The sequence below is a fragment of the Sus scrofa genome, chromosome 4 (genome assembly GCF_054392235.1).
Source record: "Sus scrofa isolate SSC_HxYL_T2T_F1_AM1 chromosome 4, Sscrofa_HxYL_maternal_Yorkshire_Landrace_v2.0, whole genome shotgun sequence".
NCBI lineage: Eukaryota > Metazoa > Chordata > Mammalia > Artiodactyla > Suidae > Sus > Sus scrofa.
Genome location: NC_139386.1, coordinates 37097259 through 37117512, shown reverse-complemented (window position 1 = coordinate 37117512; position 20254 = coordinate 37097259). Strand labels below are relative to the sequence as shown.

Here is a 20254-nt window from a genome sequence, read left to right as displayed (position 1 = left end):
AGATGTACTGCCTGCTGGCTCCTGCCACACCTGTGATGTAGAATGGATGCTCAGGTGGGGCATTCTGGGTGTCAGGGGTCAGAGGTGAGCACCAGCTTCCTGCAGCCCAGCCTGGGCGAGCAGGTGCTCCCACTGGAAAACTGCTCTGCCCCTCACTCCTGGCTGACTGTCTGACCCATGGGGCCCTGAGAGTTGACCTCAGAAACAGACATCTTGTCCCACGGGGCTCGCTGGGAATGGATCAGAGGCAAGCTGGAGCCAGCTGGTCCTAACTTAGGGTCTGAGTAGCCCCAGAAAAGGACAGCAAACCTGCCTCCAGCAGGTCCTGCCTGGTTCCTTCATTATTTTCTTCCTGGTATGGGAGCCTGCATCTCCCTCACCACTGTTTGGGTAAAATTATCTGAGAAGATGGAAGGCAGCCAACCACAACAACTCTGAGATTTCTCTAGTTTCTTGGATCCTAATCAGTCAGGCTTTAAGCTGGGCTTGGCACCAGGACCACATTACTGGTTCGAGTTGATGACTTTCTGGGAATAAACAGAGGTCAGATGTCCAGGCTGACTTTATTAGATCTGCCAAAATCTTCTGATCCAGTTGACAATAAAGCAGCAGTGATCTGGCTACAGGACTTGGCAAGGGATAGTATCAATAATGATAACTTCAAGTCCTTGGTCCTTAACGAGAAGCTTCCAAAACCCTGAGGAGTTATCTGTGACTGTCGTTCCTTACTTGCTTGGGAAATACTTCAGATCTTAAACTATTGAGACTAGAGAATCATCTTTTGCTGTTAAACTGTCTTCAACTGTGGTTCTTCTCTGGCTTTTCTGTTGGAGGAAGGTACTATGGGGAGTTATCGTAGCTGGAAGGCACAGACCTCAGCTTCGCCGGGGGTCAGTGAGATGATAGCTGGAGTCCCCACCCCTAGACGTGGCTAAGGCTAGTTGAGACCAGAGGATCACTGAGTTCAGAGGCAGAAGCACTGGCATTCTGGACACCATGCTCACCACTCGTTTCCCACTGGTGTTCAGGGATAACGCGGTTGGGGTTAGGGGTGGATACCTGGTAGATACCCAGCACGCCTCCAGCCTGCAACAGCGACCTGTCCCCTGTACCTCTCCCTAAGAAACAAGAAGTAACTGCCCCACTAATCCTGTGCCCAAACCCTAACCTCCCCCACTCACCCCAACGGTGACCCAGGCTGCAGAACTAAATGCTCCCTTTTTGAGAGGCAGTAGATCCTTAAGAGTACCATAATACAGTGTATTTTCAAAACGGGAGTACATGGGTAACTCAGCAGTGCTGCTTGACACACTGCACTCTCCTTGGCGGCCGTACCCACGTAAGTGCACAGCAGCCTAATCCACAGGCATAAAAGCAGGCCCGAGAAGCCTACGCAGTATCCTCCAGTGAAAACCAGAGAACAGTATAGAGAACAGTATTTTAAGATCTTGACATAAAATGGCTTTTCTAGGATTTTGCTCTAGATGCTAGGAAACACAGCTTGTGTGAATTTTGAAAGGAATTAACTTATAGATGACATCATTTGGTATGTTCAAATATGGCAGGATTGATCCTTAAAAATCAGCATTTGCTTTGCTTAGTTAAATGCAGCCATTTTTCGGCTAATACTTGCCTAATATGCCTGGCACTTTATTGAAATCCCTTATGAGCAGCTCAAAATGAGTCAGAAGGTCAATTTATGCCTTGGCCATGTTCCTTTCACAACACGGGTTTTCCTGTGCTGCTGTTCAGGAGGAGCAATTAAGACTTTCTGTGTATTCAAAGCGGTCCAGCCGAACTCTGACCCCATCAAATGATATCATCAGAGCTCTGGCTATTGCCTGGTGGTGCAGAGCTTTCATCTGTCAGTGAATCTTTGGGGGCCGCTATTTTCTTTCCCAAACTTAAAAACATGAGGCTGAACTCTTAATAGATGTCCGACTTCTTGCTCTGGCAGGCAGACCTCTCTCCCTCCTTCCCACCCCACTGGCGTCCTGCAGCTTTTAGGACACCCCTGGCTACACTACCTTGGTGCCCTACACAGAGAGAGAGAGAAAAATTCTTTACATTTCTATTTCAAGCACGAAGAAGCCCTCATTGAAATGTGTGATTCTTCCAGAGTGGTCTTGCCAGCATTTGGTAGGTAAGACCACTGAAAGGTCAGTGGCTACCTGATTCCCACAGATCAGCAGCTTACTTTGGAAACGTCCCACCGCACTTGATTTACAGTAGAAGCCACAGAATTTCAGGATGGGAGGAATTTATAGCTCCACTTGCCTTTGATGGGTGCTTTCTCAGAAAATCTCTCCTAAGAACTTAGGTAATATATCTCAGTTCTCCTGCTTGAGTTCCACTGAAGATGAGCCAGACTTTTATGAACCATAAATGTACTTTGCATCCTCCCTCTTTTCCATAAAAATTTCCCCTTCCTCTGCCCAGCTTTTTTATTTTCTCTGGCCTTAAATCCTACAATTTATTAAAGCAGAAAATGTTACAGTTCAAAAGGTATTTATTTTTTTTTAATGCTCTGTCCAAAGCCACTGGTTTGAAAGAGGTGCTCTTTTCCACGTTTCTGTCAAACTAAAGAGGTTCTGTCTGGAGAGGTTTGCAGAAACAAGCAAGCAGAGCTTTTATCTCAGGGTATGGAGTTTAGCGCTGATTAGAGTCGACCAGAGGAAAGACACTTTTCTCCTTTGTTCCTGGACTAAGCTAGTAAAGAGCAGTGACAGATGTCTTAAGAGTTAATGAATAAAATATTACCAAATCGTCAACTTCAAAACATGGGAGTTTTTTTACACACCAAAAACTTATTCAGTGGCTTTATTAGAGAACCTAAAAGGCACAACATACAATGTATCCAAGGCAAGAGAAGGCAGGATTCTGTTATGAGGTCTTCTTTATGAAGCTTTGGGAACTAAAAAAAATCATTCTTTTTGGATCACAGGTGGATGGTACTCGAGAGAGACTGTCAGAGCAGCAGTATAACAGACTTGTGGACTACATCACAAAGACCTCTTGTCACCTGGCCCCCAGCTGTTCTTTTGTGCAGACACCATGCCCCGTGGTGGCTGTGGAACCTCTACCCTCCACTGTGAAAACCTACCACTATATGGTCGACCCACCTTTTGCCCAAGTCTTCATTAGTAAATTTACCATGGTGAAAAATAAAGCCCTGAGGAAAGGGTTCCCTTGAGCCGCCTCTGAGGCACTGATTCCTGCTTGTGCAGTTTTTGAAAAAGCCATCTAATGAGCTCTAACATCTAATATGGACGCAAAACCAACACTGTGCTAGAATTAATTTTCTAACACCTTCTAAAACTAATTCAGACTATTCCTTTTCCCTAGAACTAATATTCTTTAAAATGCAGTGATACAAAAAAGCCCTTTTTCCTATTTGGGGACAATGAACAGAATCCTATTATTATGTCTTTATAATAGGAAAAGGAATGCATTATCTACGTATTTGTTACATATTTGTTAAAAATTTGACTATAATTATGATCTGGAAACCTCTAACAAAACGTGGTAAGGCCTTGGAATGGAGACAGGCTAAAACTTTATCCCCAGTTGCATCCGTTTTTAGGCCGAGGCGTCTTTTGCCTAACACCCTTATCTGCAAACGCTGAAATTCTTGAAATGAAATCAAACGCTTAGTATATTATTATTTACCTTGTTAAATGTGTTCCTTAAATGTGATGTTGTTTCTTTCAGTGAAAGCCCCCATTTGTATCCTTTCTTTAAACAGTACATTTTATCAAAGTTTACAAAACATTCTCATGACTGTCCAGGTACCTTTTGGAAAAAGTTTGTTTTACTAGGCAAGCTTAGAGAATCTATGTCTACAGATAAAAAACAGACCCAAAGTGCTCAGGTGAGTTTCTTTAGTTCCATAAGCAAAATACTACTGGGGAACTCCCTCTGATACTCTCTTGTGGCAGGACTCTTTGGCCCTGATGTACTGGTAGAACCAAGAACCCCAACATTAACCTTGACAATGAACCTGTCCAAGTAAGTTTCTTTTGTTGACTTGACTTGATCAAGCATAAAGATATTCCCAGTATTTGATATTCTTTTATATTTAAAGATGGAGTTGGCTGGGTGACAGGTACCACCTTTAAAAATTCAGTAAATATCTCATACTCCAGATTAAAACACATTTTCACTCATTACATCCAAACTTGGGCCTACAACCTGATACCTACAATTGTGAGAGGTTAAGAAAATTCAAATGCCTTCTTTAACTTAAGCCTCACGTTATTGGTCGTAAGAAGTCACTGCATAGTTGGACAATTCTGGCTGAATATGAAAAAAAATGGTTTCACCATTACTTCGTTGTATCATAATCATTCAGGAAAGTGACAGTTTGGTCAAACTCAAGAGTAACTATTTTTAAGATGTAAATATGTACTTAGTCTTGTATCTTTTATGGTAATTTTGCATACTACTAAGAATTGTTATATAAAATTGTTTAAAATAAAAGCAATCCTTGAATTACTGATCACAAATAGATGTATATGGTCACCAGTTCTTAAAAATGCAGGTTCTCACTAATACCTGGTGAGGGAGGAAGGGGGGTGTTATTACAGTTTATGTTATGGGGCCCAAAATTTTGCATGATTTAAAAAGAAATAATTTTTGTTAACCTAATAAAAAGAACTAGTGATTAATTTAGCTTTGGCTAAAATACACTTAATTCTTATAGCTCTCCGTAGTATCACTTTGACCACAACAAAAACATCATTATTAAAGGGGAGAAAAGTCCTCTAAGACCTCCTCTGAAAAAAGCTGCCACAGTGTAAATTAGCAGACATTACTCAAGTCCCATTAAAGTAACATGGACCTTTCCTGGACTAGACATGTATTCCATATTGCACATACATACAATTAGGTCTTCAATAAAGCAGTGCTGAGTAAAAGCCCTTAAATTTCAATTACCTATTATGACATCTATCCAGGGGTTGGAGCCAGCAGGACTACCAGACAATGACAATGAAGTCCAAAGACATTTTACTGGAAAGACAGTCTCTGTTTCCTTTTAAGAGCCCACATTCTAGTATTCACGTAGGCTCATGCAGACCCCTTAAATCCACGGCCCAGGCAGTACCTCAGTGAAATAGACAAAATGTGAGAGGAATCAAAAATGTCCTAAAACAATGAAATTTAAGAAATATTAGCATCAAGTTATCTTCGTAAGATTCATAGTTAAAAATCCCCAACCAATTCTAATGCAAGTACCCTGAACTATATGTATTAGTGAGAATACGTGAGCAAAGACACCAGTATTCACAGTATTTGTTAACTGTTTATTTATCAAGAGAAACTACTTCTTAGCCCAGATACTTGGAGCTCATAGTTTCACAGTTCAGGAAAATGGTTAAGTGACAAACTTCCATGGAACTCAACCCAAAGAAATTCTGTGGAGAAAAACAGAGTGGCAAAGTTAGTAACAATCATTTTCCTAACACGTCACCACCCTGAAGATCCCCTGAGCTCCTGCTACCTGGGGAGTCCACACTTTGATCAATCCCTTTAAGCCCAGGAGCAGCGTGGTTCAGGCTGCCTGGACGCCAGGTCCGTTCTCCCACATGCTCCCTGACCCCCCTCTTTTCCATTGGGTGCACACACACCTTACTCTGAGGTTTCTTTGCTTTCATTTACCAAATTCTTTTTTTTTTTTTCTTCAAGTCCACCTCCCTCCATTCCTTCTCATACCCATGCTATTCTTAAAAAGCAGCAGTTCATCTGTTCTAAACATTTCTATTTCTGTCTCCATTTCTGGTCCTCTTACTGATTTTTACAAAATAGCTTCTTATGTAAGTAAAAGGTAGAAAAACAAGTATTAAAAAAAAAATCAGCCTGTTAACACTTGATTATGAAATGCACATTCACTGTGGAAGTTTTAAAAGTTTCAAAGGTACAAGAAAACAGCAATGTTAAGATTCCACACAGAACCCCTAATATTTTCTATTATCGTTTTACCTTTAGCCTTTTTTCTGGCCATTTTTTTGCTTAACATAGATCACCCTTTACATAAAACATTCTTAATTTTCTATTTTTATTAATGTGTTACTGTGCAATTTCTAATAGACTTAACAGTCTCTGGCACAAAAGTTGTACTCATCAATTTTCCAACCACTGGAAATATAAAGTTGTTTTTCTATTATTATATATTACACTGTGGCTACTTGATGCATATATCACTATCTGCAATTCAGAAACTTCCTTAAGATAAACTACAGAAGTGGAATGTAAAAGTATTGAATTCCGTATCAGGAAAAAGTTACTTATATGCAAAATTATCCTTGAGTCTTTTGGAAAACTAATCTGAGTCCAGTACAGCAGGTCTCCCCAACACTCCAGATCTGGAGAAAAGATCACCAACACTCTCGCGCGCACACACATAATATGGCAGGAATGCTCACTCGGGAAGAGTGCCTAAAAAAAATAGATTCACATTCCCCTTGCCACATCAAACTCACACCAGGGTGACAGACAGGATCTTTAACTCTGCCTGAACTGTTCTTACTTTTTTGAGCTTGAATCAAGGTAAATATGTGAGTGACAAGATTCCAGAGTATGAACAGTTCTATCAGGCAGGTACTGGACTCATGCTTTCCAATCAATTTAACAGATGACCTTTCATCAGCACACAGGACAAAGAACCTGAATTCACACTGTCCATGAGGCAAAGGACCTTGTGGCCATGACCAACCAAACCAGAATACCTCGGGAAAGACTCCAAGTCATCTATGGACATGCAACTTAACTATAAAAGGTGTCAAAAACTTGTTTTTTAAAACACTTCTAAAAGTGTGGTTTGCCTAATGCCGATACAGCAATACCAGCATAACTTGCAAAATGATTCTGAACATGAAAATTAGCTTCTGTCAGCAAGACGGTACACTTAGGAAGCTCCCATACCCCTACTCCCTCAGACAAAAAGCAACAACACATGGAGCAAAGTGTCTTTGTGAGAACTGTAGAAATCAGTTAAGCAGCAACCAAGCTAACACCTCAATAAGAAAAAGCTGCACACAAAATGGCAGGCTATTTTGTGCAATTTTCCTCCAACCTTACCCCACCCCTGCCTCAATGCAGCAGTGTGGTCATGAGGAAAGTGACCAATTCCTGGCTCCTCCCTCAAGACAGATGGAAAAGAGTAGACCCCGCACAATGTTCTGGTTTGTCTTTGAGGGCTTCCCAAGGGACTGGTTCAATCTTTGTCTCAGAGCACTGATGAGAACAGTGACAGAGTTTAAAGGACTCATGAGACACCATCAAAAAGAAGGGGCAGAGAGTTTATTGGAAGAAACAAGGGCCAAAAACTTCCCAAATACAAGGTGTTACTTGAAAGTAAACGAACCAGAGACCCACACCAAGACTATTATAATCCAACTGTCAAAACCCAAAGAAAATGGATCTTGAAAGCAGCCCCTTCAAAAAAACGATTCATCACCTACAAGGGAGAAACCTTGAAGGTCACAAGACTCTCAGGTGGTAAATTTAAAGTGCTCACACACACAGAAAAATACTGTATCCAGCAAACATGTCCTTCCAAAATCAGGAAGAAATTAAGATATTCCTAGATAAACAAAAGCGAAAGGATAAAGAGTTCATTACTACTACAGCTGCAGTGAGAGTTCAAGTTGAAACAAAAGTACAGGAGACAGTAACTCAAAGAAAAGAAGTTCTCTGGCAAAGGTAAGTACGTAAATATAAAAGACGATGTTATTTTTGTTTCCCTATCTCCACTTTTAATTTTGTAGGATTTAAAAGACCAAAGCAGAGTTCCCATTGTGGCTCAGCAGTAACAAACCCAACTAGTATCCATGAGGACGCAGATTCAATCCCTGGTGTTGCTCAGTGGACTAAGGATCCGGTGTTGCCGTGAGCTGTGGTACAGGCTGCAGAGGCAGCTCAGATCCTGCATTGCTGCAGTGTAGGCAGCTACAACTTCAACTGAACCCCTAGTATGGTAGCTTCCATATGCTGAAGGTATGGCCCTAAAAAGAAAAAAGAAAAAGGAAAGAAAAAGACAAAACACTAGAAATCTATGTTACTGGGTACACGATATTTAAAAATAGAATCTGTGACATTAAAGTAGGGAGCTCCCGTTGTGACACAGCGGAAATGAATCTGACTAGAAACCATGAGGTTGCGGGTTCAATCCCTGGTCTTGCCCAGTGGGTTAAGGATCCGGCACTGCTGTGAGCTGTGGTATAGGTCGCAGACTCGGCTTGGATCTTGTGTTGCTCTGGCTGTGGTGCAGGCCAGCAGCTCCAGCTCTGATTAGACCCCTAGCCTGGGAACCTCCTTATGCTGTGGATGCGGCTCTAAAAGGCAAAAAAAAAAAAAAAAAAAAAAAGTAAAGTAGGAGAGCACAGTTGTAAGAGAACTTTTGAATGTGACTTAAGTTGTTAGCAATTTGAAATAAATTATAATAGTACTTATACTTTCAATGGCTATAAGAACTAGAGAGATGATCATTAAGAAAATAAGGATTTGAACACTAAAGACCAGTCACATCTAATACACAGATACAGAACATTCTACCTAACAGTATAAGACTACACAATTTTCTCAAGTACATATGGAACAATTTCCATGTTAGGCCGTAAAATAAGAAAAAAATGTTTAAAGACTACACCATAAATGCACTGAAATTAAACAACATACTGTCTAACAACCATGGGTCAAAGAAATTAAAAAAAAAAAAATCAATCAACTACATACGTTTACACCTTAAAAAGCTAGAAAAAGAAAAGGGAACTAAACCAAAACTAGCAAGAAATACAGATTAGAGATAAAATAGGGAATAGAGAAACAATAGATAAATCAACAAAATCAAGAACTTGGCTGGAGAGGGTGTGGAGAAAAGCGAACATTTCTACACTGTTCGTAAGAATGTAAATTGGTACAACCACTATGGAAAACAGTATGAAAGCTCCCCAGAAAACTAAAAACAGAAGTATCATATGATTGAACAATCCCATTCCTGGGTCTATATCCAACCAAACCTGTAATTCAAAAAAACACATGCACCCTTATGTTCACTGCACCACCATTCACAATAGCCAAGACATGGAAACAACCTCAGTGTCTATCGACAGATGAATGGATTGAGATGTAGTACATACATACAACAGAATACGACTCAGCCATAAAAAAACAAAATAGTGCCATTTGCAGCAACATGGATACAACTAGAGATTCTCATACTAACTGAGGTCAGTCAGAAAGAGCATATAAATACATACGATATCACTTATATATAGAATCTAAGATATGGCCCAAATGAACCTATCTCAAAACAGAAAACAGACTTACAGACATAGAGGACAAGCCTTGTGGCTGCCAAGGAGAGGAGAGGGAGTGGGATGGACTGAAAGTTTGGGCTTAGTAAACACAAACTATTACATGTAGAATGGATAAATAATAAAGTCCTACATAGCACAGGGAAATATATCCAATCTCCTAGGATAGACCATGACAGAAAATAATATAAAAAAAGAATGTATATACATGTATGACTAAGTCACTCTGCTGTACAGCAGAAATTGGCACAGGATTATAAGTCAACTATACTTCAATTAAAAAAAATCAAGAGCTGGTTTTTTTTTTTGGTCTTTTTGGCATTTCTTGGGCCACTCCCGCAGCATATGGAGGTTCCCAGGCTAGGGGTCGAATCGGAGCTGTAGCCACCAGCCTATGCCAGAGCCACAGCAACGCAGGATCTGAGCCGTGTCTGCAACCTACACCACAGCTCACGGCAACGCCAGATCGTTAACCCACTGAGCAAGGGCAGGGACTTAACCCGCAACCTCATGGTTCCTAGTCGGATTCGTTAACCACTGCGCCACGACGGGAACTCCAAGAGCTGGTTATCTGCAAAGATCAGCAATATAAAACATATAGTCAGACTATGAAAAAAAGACTCAACTAAAAACAGAAATGAAAGAAGGGATATTCCAACTGATTTTACACAGGAAATAGGAACTATTATGAAGGAATACTGTAAACAATCATGTCACCAAATTAGGTAACCCACACAAAATGGAATAATTCCTATGAACACACAATCTACCAAGAAATAAGAAATAAATAATATAAATAGACTTATAACTAAGGAGAATGAATCACCCATCAAAAATCTCCCAACAAAAAAGCCCAGGATCAGATGGCTTCACAGGTAAATTCTACCAAACATTTAAAACACCAATCCCCTCAAGCTCGTCCCAAAACTGAAGAGGGGAGGGGAAAGGGGAGAAACATCTCATAATTCACTATTTTTTATTTTCTTTGTATTAAGACATCTTAAACATTTCTGTACGGGGGAAGAGATTGCCCCTACCGTGTTTTCCTGAGCCTCTCCTGTGTCTCTTAGGGTCACATCTGACTGACCATCTCATTTAAGAATATGAAATATTCCATAAGACCAACATTACCCTGATATCACAGCCAGACAAGTAAGAAAACTACACAGCAATGTCCCTAATAGATGCGAAAATCCTTTATAAAATACTAGCAATTTAACAGCTCATTAAAAGGATTACACACCACGACCAAGAATGATTCAACATATGAAAATCATACATAATACACCACAGGAGGACAAAAAAGCCACATGAGCATCTCAACTGATTTAGAAAAAGCATTTGACCAATTCCTTTTCATGATAAAGAAAATAAATATGGAATAGAAAGAAACTACTTCAACATAAAGTGATACATGAGAAATCCACAGCTACTATCATACTCGATGTTGAAAAACTTAAAAGCACCTCTAAGATTAGGGGGGAATATGATGTTCTGATCACTTCTACTCAAAAAGTCCCAACCAGAGCAATTAGGCAAGAAAAAGAAAAGATATCCAAACTGGAAAGCAAAACTATTTCTGCAGACGACCTTATCTTATATTCTCATACACTGAAAACCCAAAGATTACACACATGCACACACTATTTTAACAACTTCTTCTAACTCAGCAAAGCCGCAGATTACACAATCAACACACAAAAATCAATCGTGTTTCTATACCCTAACAATGAATAATCAGAAAAAAAATTAAGAAAATAATCCCAATTACATTAACATTTAAAAAATACAATTCTTCACCAAGGAGGCAAAAGACCTGTATTCTGAGAAGTACAAAACATTGCTGAATTAAACAGAAGACATCCTGTGTTCAATACTTATAACTAGGACGTCCATTCTACCCAAAGTAATCTGTAACGTAATGCAATCCCTACCAAAATCCCCATGGGATTTTTGCATAAATAGAAAAATCCATCCTAAAATTCATACAGGCTATCAAAGAACCCCTGAATAACCAAAACAATCTTGAAAAAGAAAACAAATTTGAAGGACTAACACTTCTCAACTTCAAAACTACTATAAAGCTACAGTAATCAAAACAGTGTAGCACTGGCATAAAGACAGAAATATAAACCAGTGCAACAGAGCCAAAATAAACCCTCACACATATAGTAAAAAAACAAAAATGCGCAAAGGTGCCAAGACCATCTAACACGAAAAGGATGGTCTTTTTCAACAAGTGGTCTTGGGAAAACCAGACACTCACATGCAAAAGAATGAAGCAGACCCTTCTCTTAACATCATATCCAAAAACTAAAACAGTTCGTCTTAAAGGTAAGAACTAAAACGATAAAACTTTTGGGAGACAAGACATGGAAACAACCTAAATGTCCATCAACAGACGAATGGATTAAGATGTGGTACATATATACAATGGAATATTACTCAGCCATAAAAAAGACAAATTAATGCCATTTGCAGCAACATGGCTGGAGCTAGAGACTCATATTAAGTGAAGTAAGCCAGAAAGAAAAAGATAAATACCATACAATATCATTTATTTGTGAAATCTCAAATATGGAACAAATGATCCTATCTAAAAACAACACACAAAAAGCAGAAACAAAGCATGGCCAAGAAGAGTAGTCTTGGGTATCCGGCGGGGAGGGATGGGAGGGAATGGGTATTTTGGGGGTTTTGGGGATGCAAACTGTTATATCTGGAATGGATGGGCAATGGGATCTCACCGTACAGCACAGGGGAAATGTGTGTGATTTGGGTCACTTTGTTGTACAACAGAACTTGAAGAAACATTGTAAATCAATAATAATAATAATAATAATTTTAAGAAAAACTTTGGCAGAAAACATAATGACAATGGGCGTTCCCGTCATGGCTCAGTAGTTAACAAATCTGACTAAGAACCACGAGGTTTCAGGTTTGATCCCTGGCCTCACTCAGTGGGTTAAGGATCCGTCATTGCCACGAGCTATGGTGTAGGTCGCAGATGTGGCTCAGATCCCGAGTTGCTGTGGCTCTGGCGTAGGCTGGCAGCTACAGCTCCGATTCAACCCCTAGCCTGAGAACCTCCACATGCCACGGGTAAGGCCCAGACCAAAAAAAAAAGGAAAGGAAAAGAAAAGAAAAAAGAAAACATAATGATAATGGACTTGTCAATGCTTTCTTAGATATGACATCCAAAGCATAGGCAATAAAAGAAAAATTACATAAATTACACTTCATCAAAATTTTAAAAGTCTGTGCGTCAAAGTATACCATAAATGCAATCTATAGACTAGAAGAAAATACCTAAATCGTGACTGATAGGGGGTTTTAAAGAACTCCTAAAACTCAACAAAAAGTAATCTAATTAAAAGCAGGCAACGGACTTATTTGAACAGACATTTCTCCAAAGATACACAAACAGTCAACAAGCACAGGAAAAGATTTTCAACATCATTAACATTACAGAACTACAGAGATGCAAATGAAAACCAAAATAACACCTCACAATTATTAGAATGGCTACTATCAAAAAAAGAAAACAAGGATTTTCCATTGTGCCTCAGCAGGTTAAGAACCAGACATGGGCTCTGTGAGGATGTGGATTCGATCCCTGGCCTGGCTCAGTGAATTAAGGACCTGGCATTGCCACAAGCTGTGGCACAGGTAGAAAATGCGCTGGGATCCAGCACTGCTAAGGCTGTGGCCTGTGGCATAGGCCAGCAGCTGCAGCTCTGATTCAACCCCTAGCCTGGGAACTTCCATATGCAGCAGGTGTTCCCATTTAAAAAACAACAACAATAAAAAACAAGTGTTCAGCCAAAAGCAAATATTGCATCTGCAAAAAATGAAAAAAAAAAAAATACACTCAAGCAGATAATAACAGGAGACCATCCAACCAAAAAAAAAAAAAAAAAGAAAGGAAGAATGGAGAACCATAGAATCAACTGGAACACGAGGTTCAAATGGCAATAAATAACCATCTATCAATTATCACCTTAAATGTCAATGGACTGAATGCCCCAATCAAAAGACACAGGGTGGCTGAGTGGATAAAAAGGCAAAAACCTTCAATATGCTGCCTACAAGAAACTCACCTTAGGACAAAAGATACATATAGATTGAAAGTGAAAGGGTGGGGAAAAATATTTCACGCCAATAGACATGACAGAAAAGCAGGAGTCGCAATGCTCATATCAGACAAAATAGACTTTAAAACAAAAGACATAAAGAAAGACAAAGAAGGACACTATTTAATGATTAAGGGATCCATCCAAGGAGAGGATGTTACTATCATCAACATATATGCCCCAAATATAGGAGCACCCAGATACATACAACAAATATTAACAGACATAAAGGGAGATATTGATGAGAATACAATCATAGTAGGAGACCTAAATACCCCCCTCACATCAATGGACAGATCCTCTAGACAGAAAACCAATAAAGCAACAGAGATCCTAAAGGAAACAATAGAAAAGTTAGACTTCATTGATATCTTCAGGACACTACATCCAAAAAAATCAGAATACACATTCTTCTCAAATGCTCATGGAACATTCTCAAGAATCGACCACATATTGGGACACAAAGCGAATCTCAATAAATTTAGGAGCGTAGAAATTATCTCAAGTATCTTCTCTGACCACAATGCCATGAAATTAGAAATCAACCATGGGAAAAGCAAAGAGAAAAAACCTACTACATGGAGACTCAACAACATGCTACTCAAAAACCAATGGGTCAATGAGGAAATCAAGAAGGAAATTAAAAACTACCTTGAAACAAATGATAATGAAGACACAACCTCTCAAAATCTATGGGATGCTGCGAAAGCAGTGCTCAGAGAGAAATTTATAGCAATCCAGGCCTTTCTCAAAAAAGAAGAAAGATCCCAAATTGACAACTTAACCCTCCACCTAAACGAATTAGAAAAAGAACAAAGAAGTCCTAAAGTCAGCAGAAGGAAGGAAATTATAAAGATCAAAGAAGAAATCAATAAAATAGAGACTCAAAAAACAACAGAGAAAATTAATAAAACCAAGAGCTGGTTCTTTGAAAAGGTGAACAAAATTGACAAACCCCTGGCCAGACTCACTAAAAAGAGGAGAGAAAGAACCCAAATCACCAAAATTATAAATGAAAAAGGAGAAATCACAACGGATACAGCAGAAATACAAAAAACCATAAGAGAATACTATGAACAACTGTATGGCAACAAGTTGGACAATCTGGAAGAAATGCACAATTTTCTAGAATCTTACAACCTGCCAAAACTGAATCAAGCAGAAACAGACCAATTGAACAGACCGATCACTAGAAATGAAATTGAACAGGTCATAAAATCACTCCCTACAAATAAAAGTCCAGGACCAGATGGCTTCACAGGTGAATTCTATCAAACATATAAAGAGGAATTGGTGCCCATCCTCCTTAAACTCTTTTAAAAGGTTGAAGAAGAAGGAATACTCCCAAAGACATTCTATGAGGCCACCATCACCCTCATTCCAAAACCAGGCAGAGATACCACCAAAAAAGAAAACTATCGCTCAATATCATTGATGAATATAGATGCAAAAATTCTCAACAAAATCTTAGCCAACCGAATCCAACAACATATCAAAAAAATTATACACCATGACCAGGTTGGGTTCATCCCAGGTTCACAAGTATGGTTCAACATACGCAAATCAATCAGCATCATACACCACATTAACAAAAAAAAGGTCAAAAACCATATGATCATCTCAATAGACGCAGAAAAAGCATTTGACAAAGTTCAACATCCATTCATGATCAAGACCCTCGCCAAAGTGGGTATAGAAGGAACATTCCTGAATATAATCAAAGCCATTTATGATAAACCCACAGCAAATATAATCCTCAATGGGGAAAAACTGAAAGCCTTCTCACTCAAATCTGGAACAAGACAGGGATGCCCACTCTCACCACTGCTCTTCAACATCGTTTTGGAAGTCCTAGCCACAGCAATTAGACAAACAAAAGAAATAAAAGGCATCCATATAGGAAGAGAAGAGATCAAACTGTCACTGTATGCAGATGACATGATACTATACCTAGAAAACCCTAAGGACTCAACCCCAAAACTCCTTGAACTGATTAATAAATTCAGCAAAGTGGCAGGATATAAGATGAACATTCAGAAGTCAGTTGCATTTCTGTATACCAGCAATGAAACATTAGAAAAGGAATACAAAAATACGATACCTTTTAAAATTGTACCATACAAAATCAAATACCTCGGAATACACCTGACCAAAGAGGTAAAGGACCTATATGCCGAGAACTATAAAACTTTAATCAAAGAAATCAAAGAAGATGTAAAGAAATGGAAAGATATTCCATGTTCCCGGATTGGAAAAATCAATATTGTGAAAATGGCCATCCTACCCAAAGCAATCTACAGATTCAATGCAATCTCTATCAAATTACCCATGACATTTTTCACAGAACTAGAACAAACAATCCAAACATTTATATGGAACCACAAAAGACCCAGAATCGCCAAAGCAATCCTGAGGAACAAAAACCAAGCAGGAGGCATAACTCTCCCAGACTTCAAGAAATACTACAAAGCCACACTCACCAAAACAGTGTGGTACTGGTATCAAAACAGACAGACAGACCAATGGAACAGGATAGAGAATCCGGAAATAAACCCTGACACCTATGGTCAATTAATCTTTGACAAGGGAGGCAAGAACATAAAATGGGAAAAGGAAAGTCTATTCAGCAAGCATTGCTGGGAAACCTGGACAGCTGCATGCAAAGGAATGAAACTAGAACACACCCTCACACCATGCACAAAAATAAACTCCAAATGGCTGAAAGACTTAAATATACGACAGGACACCATCAAACTCCTAGAAGAAAACACAGGCAAAACACTCTCTGACATCAACATCATGAATATTTTCTCAGGTCAGTCTCCCAAAGCAATAGAAATTAGAGCAAAAATAAACCCATGGGACCTTATCAAACTGACAAGCTTTTGCACAGCAAAGGAAACCCAAAAGAAAACAAAAAGACAACTTACAAAATGGCAGAAAATAGTTTCAAATGATGCAACTGACAAGGGCTTAATCTCTAGAATATATAAGCAACTTATACAACCCAACAGCAAAAAAACCAATCAATCAATGGAAAAATGGGCAAAAGACCTGAATAGACATTTCTCCAAGGAAGATATACAGATGGCCAACAAACACATGAAAAAATGCTCAACATCGCTGATTATAAGAGAAATGCAAATCAAAACTACCATGAGATACCACCTCACACCAGTCAGAATGGCCATCATTAATAAATCCACAAATAACAAGTGCTGGAGGGGCTGTGGAGAAAAGGGAACCCTCCTGCACTGCTGGTGGGAATGTAAACTGGTACAGCCACTATGGAGAACAGTGTGGAGATACCTTAGAAATCTATACATAGAACTTCCATATGACCCTGCAATCCCACTCTTGGGCATCTATCCGGACAAACCTCTACTTAAAAGAGACACGTGCACCTGCATGTTCATTGCAGCACTATTCACAATAGCCAGGACATGGAAACAATCCAAATGTCCATCAAGAGATGACTGGATTCGGAAGATGTGGTATATATACACAATGGAATACTACTCAGCCATGAAAAAGGATGACATCATGCCATTTGCAGCAACATGGATGGAACTAGAGAATCTCATACTGAGTGAAATGAGCCAGAAAGACAAAGACAAATACCATATGATATCACTTATAACTGGAATCTAATATCCAGCACAAATGAACATCTCCTCAGAAAAGAAAATCATGGACTTGGAGAAGAGACTTGTGGTTGCCTGATGGGAGGGGGAGGGAGGGGGAGGGATCGGGAGCTTGGGCTTATCAAACACAACCTAGAATAGATTTACAAGGAGATCCTGCTGAATAGCATTGAGAACTATGTCTAGATACTCATGTCGCAACAGAAGAAAGGGTGGGGGAAAAAACTGTAACTGCAATGTATACATCTAAGGATAACCTGACCCCCTTTCTGTACAGTGGGAAAATAAAAAAAAAAAAAAAAAAAACAAGTGTTCAAGGGTGTGGAGTAATGGGACCCTTGTACACAGAAGCTGGTGGAGTGTAAACCAATGCAGCCACTAGTAAAATAGTAGGCCAGTTCCTTAAAAAATTAAAAATAGAACTACCATATGATCTAGCAACTCCACTTCTGGTATATACTCAAAAGTACTGAAAGCAGCCTATCAAAAGAGATAACTGCACACATCACAGCAGTTGTTCAACAGCCAATAGTGTGGAAATCCAAGTGTCCATTAATAGATGATTAAACAAAATGTGGATTAAATAAAATGGATTATTTAGCCTTCTTACACACCTTGAGGACATTACACGAAGTGAAATAAGCCAGTCACAAAAACATATAATTACACTTACATGAGATATCTAGACAAAAAGTAGAATGGTGACTGCCGGGGAAGGCGGAAATATTTAATGGATACAGAGGGTCAGTTTTGCATGATGAAAAAGAATTCTGAAGATTGGTTATACAACAATATAAATGTACTTGTCAACACTGAACTGTACACTTACAAACAGTTAAGATAGCAAAATGGTGTATTTTATGTATTTTGCCCTAATTAAAATTTAATACAGTAACTTCAAATAACCTTATTACCTTTACATTCCAAAATCACTTCGCACTCTGAAAGATACCAGCCTTCCTCATCTCCTCAAAATCTTTCATGGAATCATAATTTCTGTAGAAATCTGCGTATGCCTTCTTTCTTGGTTCAGCCACAGCAAACTAAAACGCAGCATACCACATTAGGATTTATTTTACAGATCATCACAAAAATATCTAAAGACAACATAAACCAAGTTTGTATTAACCTTTAAACTTGAACCCTATTATTAAGGCCCTTAAGGAGGTAAAGTTAAAATGAGGTCCTTAGGATGGGTCCTAATTCAACACAACCAGCATCCTTACAGGAGGAGAAAATTCAGTCATGCTAACACACATAGGACCCTGTGATGAGAGGAAGACAGCCATCTACAAAGTCAAGGAGAGATGCCTGAGAAGAAATCAACCCCAGAGACATCTTGATCTTGGATTTTCAGCCTTCAAAAAAAAAACCTTCTATTTGTGGAAGCCACCCAGTTTGTTGTACTTTGTTATGGCAGCTCTAGCAAACTAATACAGCTTCATTTAAAGATGGAGGAAAAGCCATCCGGGGCATATGAGGTGTCACACTGAGGTGAACAGTGAAAGAGTAAGAGGAAGAGAGCACATTAAAGAGGAAATTCCTTTTAAAAAGCTCTAAACTCTTTATGAAAATAAAATACATTTTCAAATTTAAAAGCACATCTTTGGACCATGAGCACAAAGTAAAAAAATCAAATATACATACCTTATAGAAAGTTGCAACCCCCAATGAGACAATGAATGCTCCAACAATATGAAATCGCAGACGCTTGGCCAGAAGGCCACGCATCTGAGGTTTGGTCAAAGAACTAGTAGCCATGGTAATTTTTCTCCTTGACAGCTAAAATAATAAGAAACAACTCTTAGGACATACGACACCTAAAGAATGCTTCTGCATAATACATTTTGTCACCTCGAGGCCCAGGCAGGAGAGCGGACCGACTACGCCCCCAAAGCCTAAGGTCTTTGCTGGCTTAGCCAGTTTCATCTCCAATACCCCCCGCCCCCGGCTGAATGAACATCAAATAATCAAGACAATCGCGGCCCAACACTAGCCAGGGAAGAAAAATGACAAAAACCTCCCGCAACTACAGTAAAAATTAATAGCAGCTCTGGACTGATATAAGTGTAAACACATTTCTGGCATTTACTCTATAAATTTACTACCAATTCATTTATTTAACCCTCGAGACAACTCTGTGGGGCAGTTATTCCATTTTACTGAGAAAAACGGGACGCATGAAGATTACACAACTATTTCAAGGTCAGGCGGTCAACGGCTAAGACTCGGCCGGGACCCCCGCAGGGCCTGCAAGGCCCGCTTTGTGACCCGCGGCGCGTGGGCCGGCTTCTGAGCTCTCCTGCGTGAGCCGCAGGGGCCGAGGCGCAAAGGCCGTGAGCGCGCGGAGAAGCTGCAGGAGGCCCACCGCTGACCTCCAGCCACAGGCACGGAGGCCCTCCTGCAGCTTCCCAGTTCTAATCACAAAGGCTACCGCAAAGCTGACGCAGGCCGAGTGCCGACGTTGCTCCTCACGCCTCAGGCCAGAATGAGGAAGAAATCACCCTCCCTTTTTGCGGGTGAAAACACTGGGATCAGACAGGTCAAAAGACACAACCAAGGTCACAATGAATGGAGAAAAAAACACAGCGAACACCGGGCCGAGCCGGCCGCCTCCGAAGCGCTCGGCGGTTCCTCTAGGCCCCCGGAGCAAACCTGACCCCTGTGGGTCCCCGCCGCCTGCCCACTTCCCCCCAGAAACTGCCACAAGAGCGTGCTGGGGTTGAAGCGGGCCAGAGGGCCCAAGTTTCCCGACCGCAAAAATGCAGAGTCACGACTCAACTCCAAAGCAGACCAAGGGCCGGCAGCGGGAGGCGGCAATAAGGTGAAACCAAACGAGAGACGCAAAAGTAACAGGACTCACCTCCACAACAACGTCCTTGCAGACTGACGGAGAAATGGACGGGGTTCCAGCACCGCGCAGGCGCAAAGATAAAGGAAGCAGAGAGGATCCCGCGACGGTGGCCGAAAGAGTTCAAAAGGCCTCCGGCGCGTCTCTCGCCGTTCACAGCTGAAGTTTTGTCTTTTTCCTGTACAACCTTGGATTTAAAGCTTGATCTTCCGAGTCACTTTCCTTGGTAAACTGGAGATATTGACCTTACTCATACACAGGATTGATATGAACTTATTAGGGAGTTCAAAGAGATTCAATATGTGAATTTTT

At 40.1% G+C, this 20254-nt stretch overlaps 2 protein-coding genes across 36 annotated transcripts in view; one reads left to right on the top strand and one right to left on the bottom strand.

Annotated features, from left to right (window-relative positions):
• The window catches only part of VPS13B (vacuolar protein sorting 13 homolog B), a 729842-nt gene extending 725337 nt beyond the window's left edge, over positions 1–4505 (top strand). For all 33 annotated transcript variants that reach the window (XM_085021978.1, XM_085021986.1, XM_085021974.1 and 30 more), the window contains one exon: positions 2945–4505. In XM_085021978.1, the coding sequence (XP_084878104.1) occupies positions 2945–3193 (249 nt within the window). In that variant the 3' untranslated portion in view covers positions 3194–4505. The remainder of the gene's footprint in view (positions 1–2944) is intronic.
• Positions 4506–5282: 777 nt separating this feature from the next.
• On the bottom strand, positions 5283–20028 carry COX6C (cytochrome c oxidase subunit 6C). Of its 3 annotated transcripts, none has more exons than XR_014842705.1 (4): positions 19955–19997; positions 18739–18873; positions 12430–18134; positions 5283–9674 (listed from the first exon to the last, which is right to left on the bottom strand). XR_014842705.1 is itself a non-coding variant. In NM_001097473.2 (4 exons), exons 2-3 carry the CDS (start codon positions 18850–18852, stop codon positions 18021–18023), a joined length of 228 nt encoding a protein of 75 aa, NP_001090942.2. In that variant the 5' UTR covers positions 18853–18873; positions 19955–20028; the 3' UTR covers positions 5283–5414; positions 18006–18020. The 3 variants fall into 3 exon arrangements, 2 of the variants coding, with proteins under 2 accessions (NP_001090942.2, XP_013852024.1); NM_001097473.2 differs by having other exon boundaries at positions 5283–5414; positions 18006–18134; positions 19955–20028; XM_013996570.2 differs by having other exon boundaries at positions 5283–5414; positions 18006–18134; positions 19874–19997.
• Between the last annotated feature and the right edge of the window lie 226 nt (positions 20029–20254).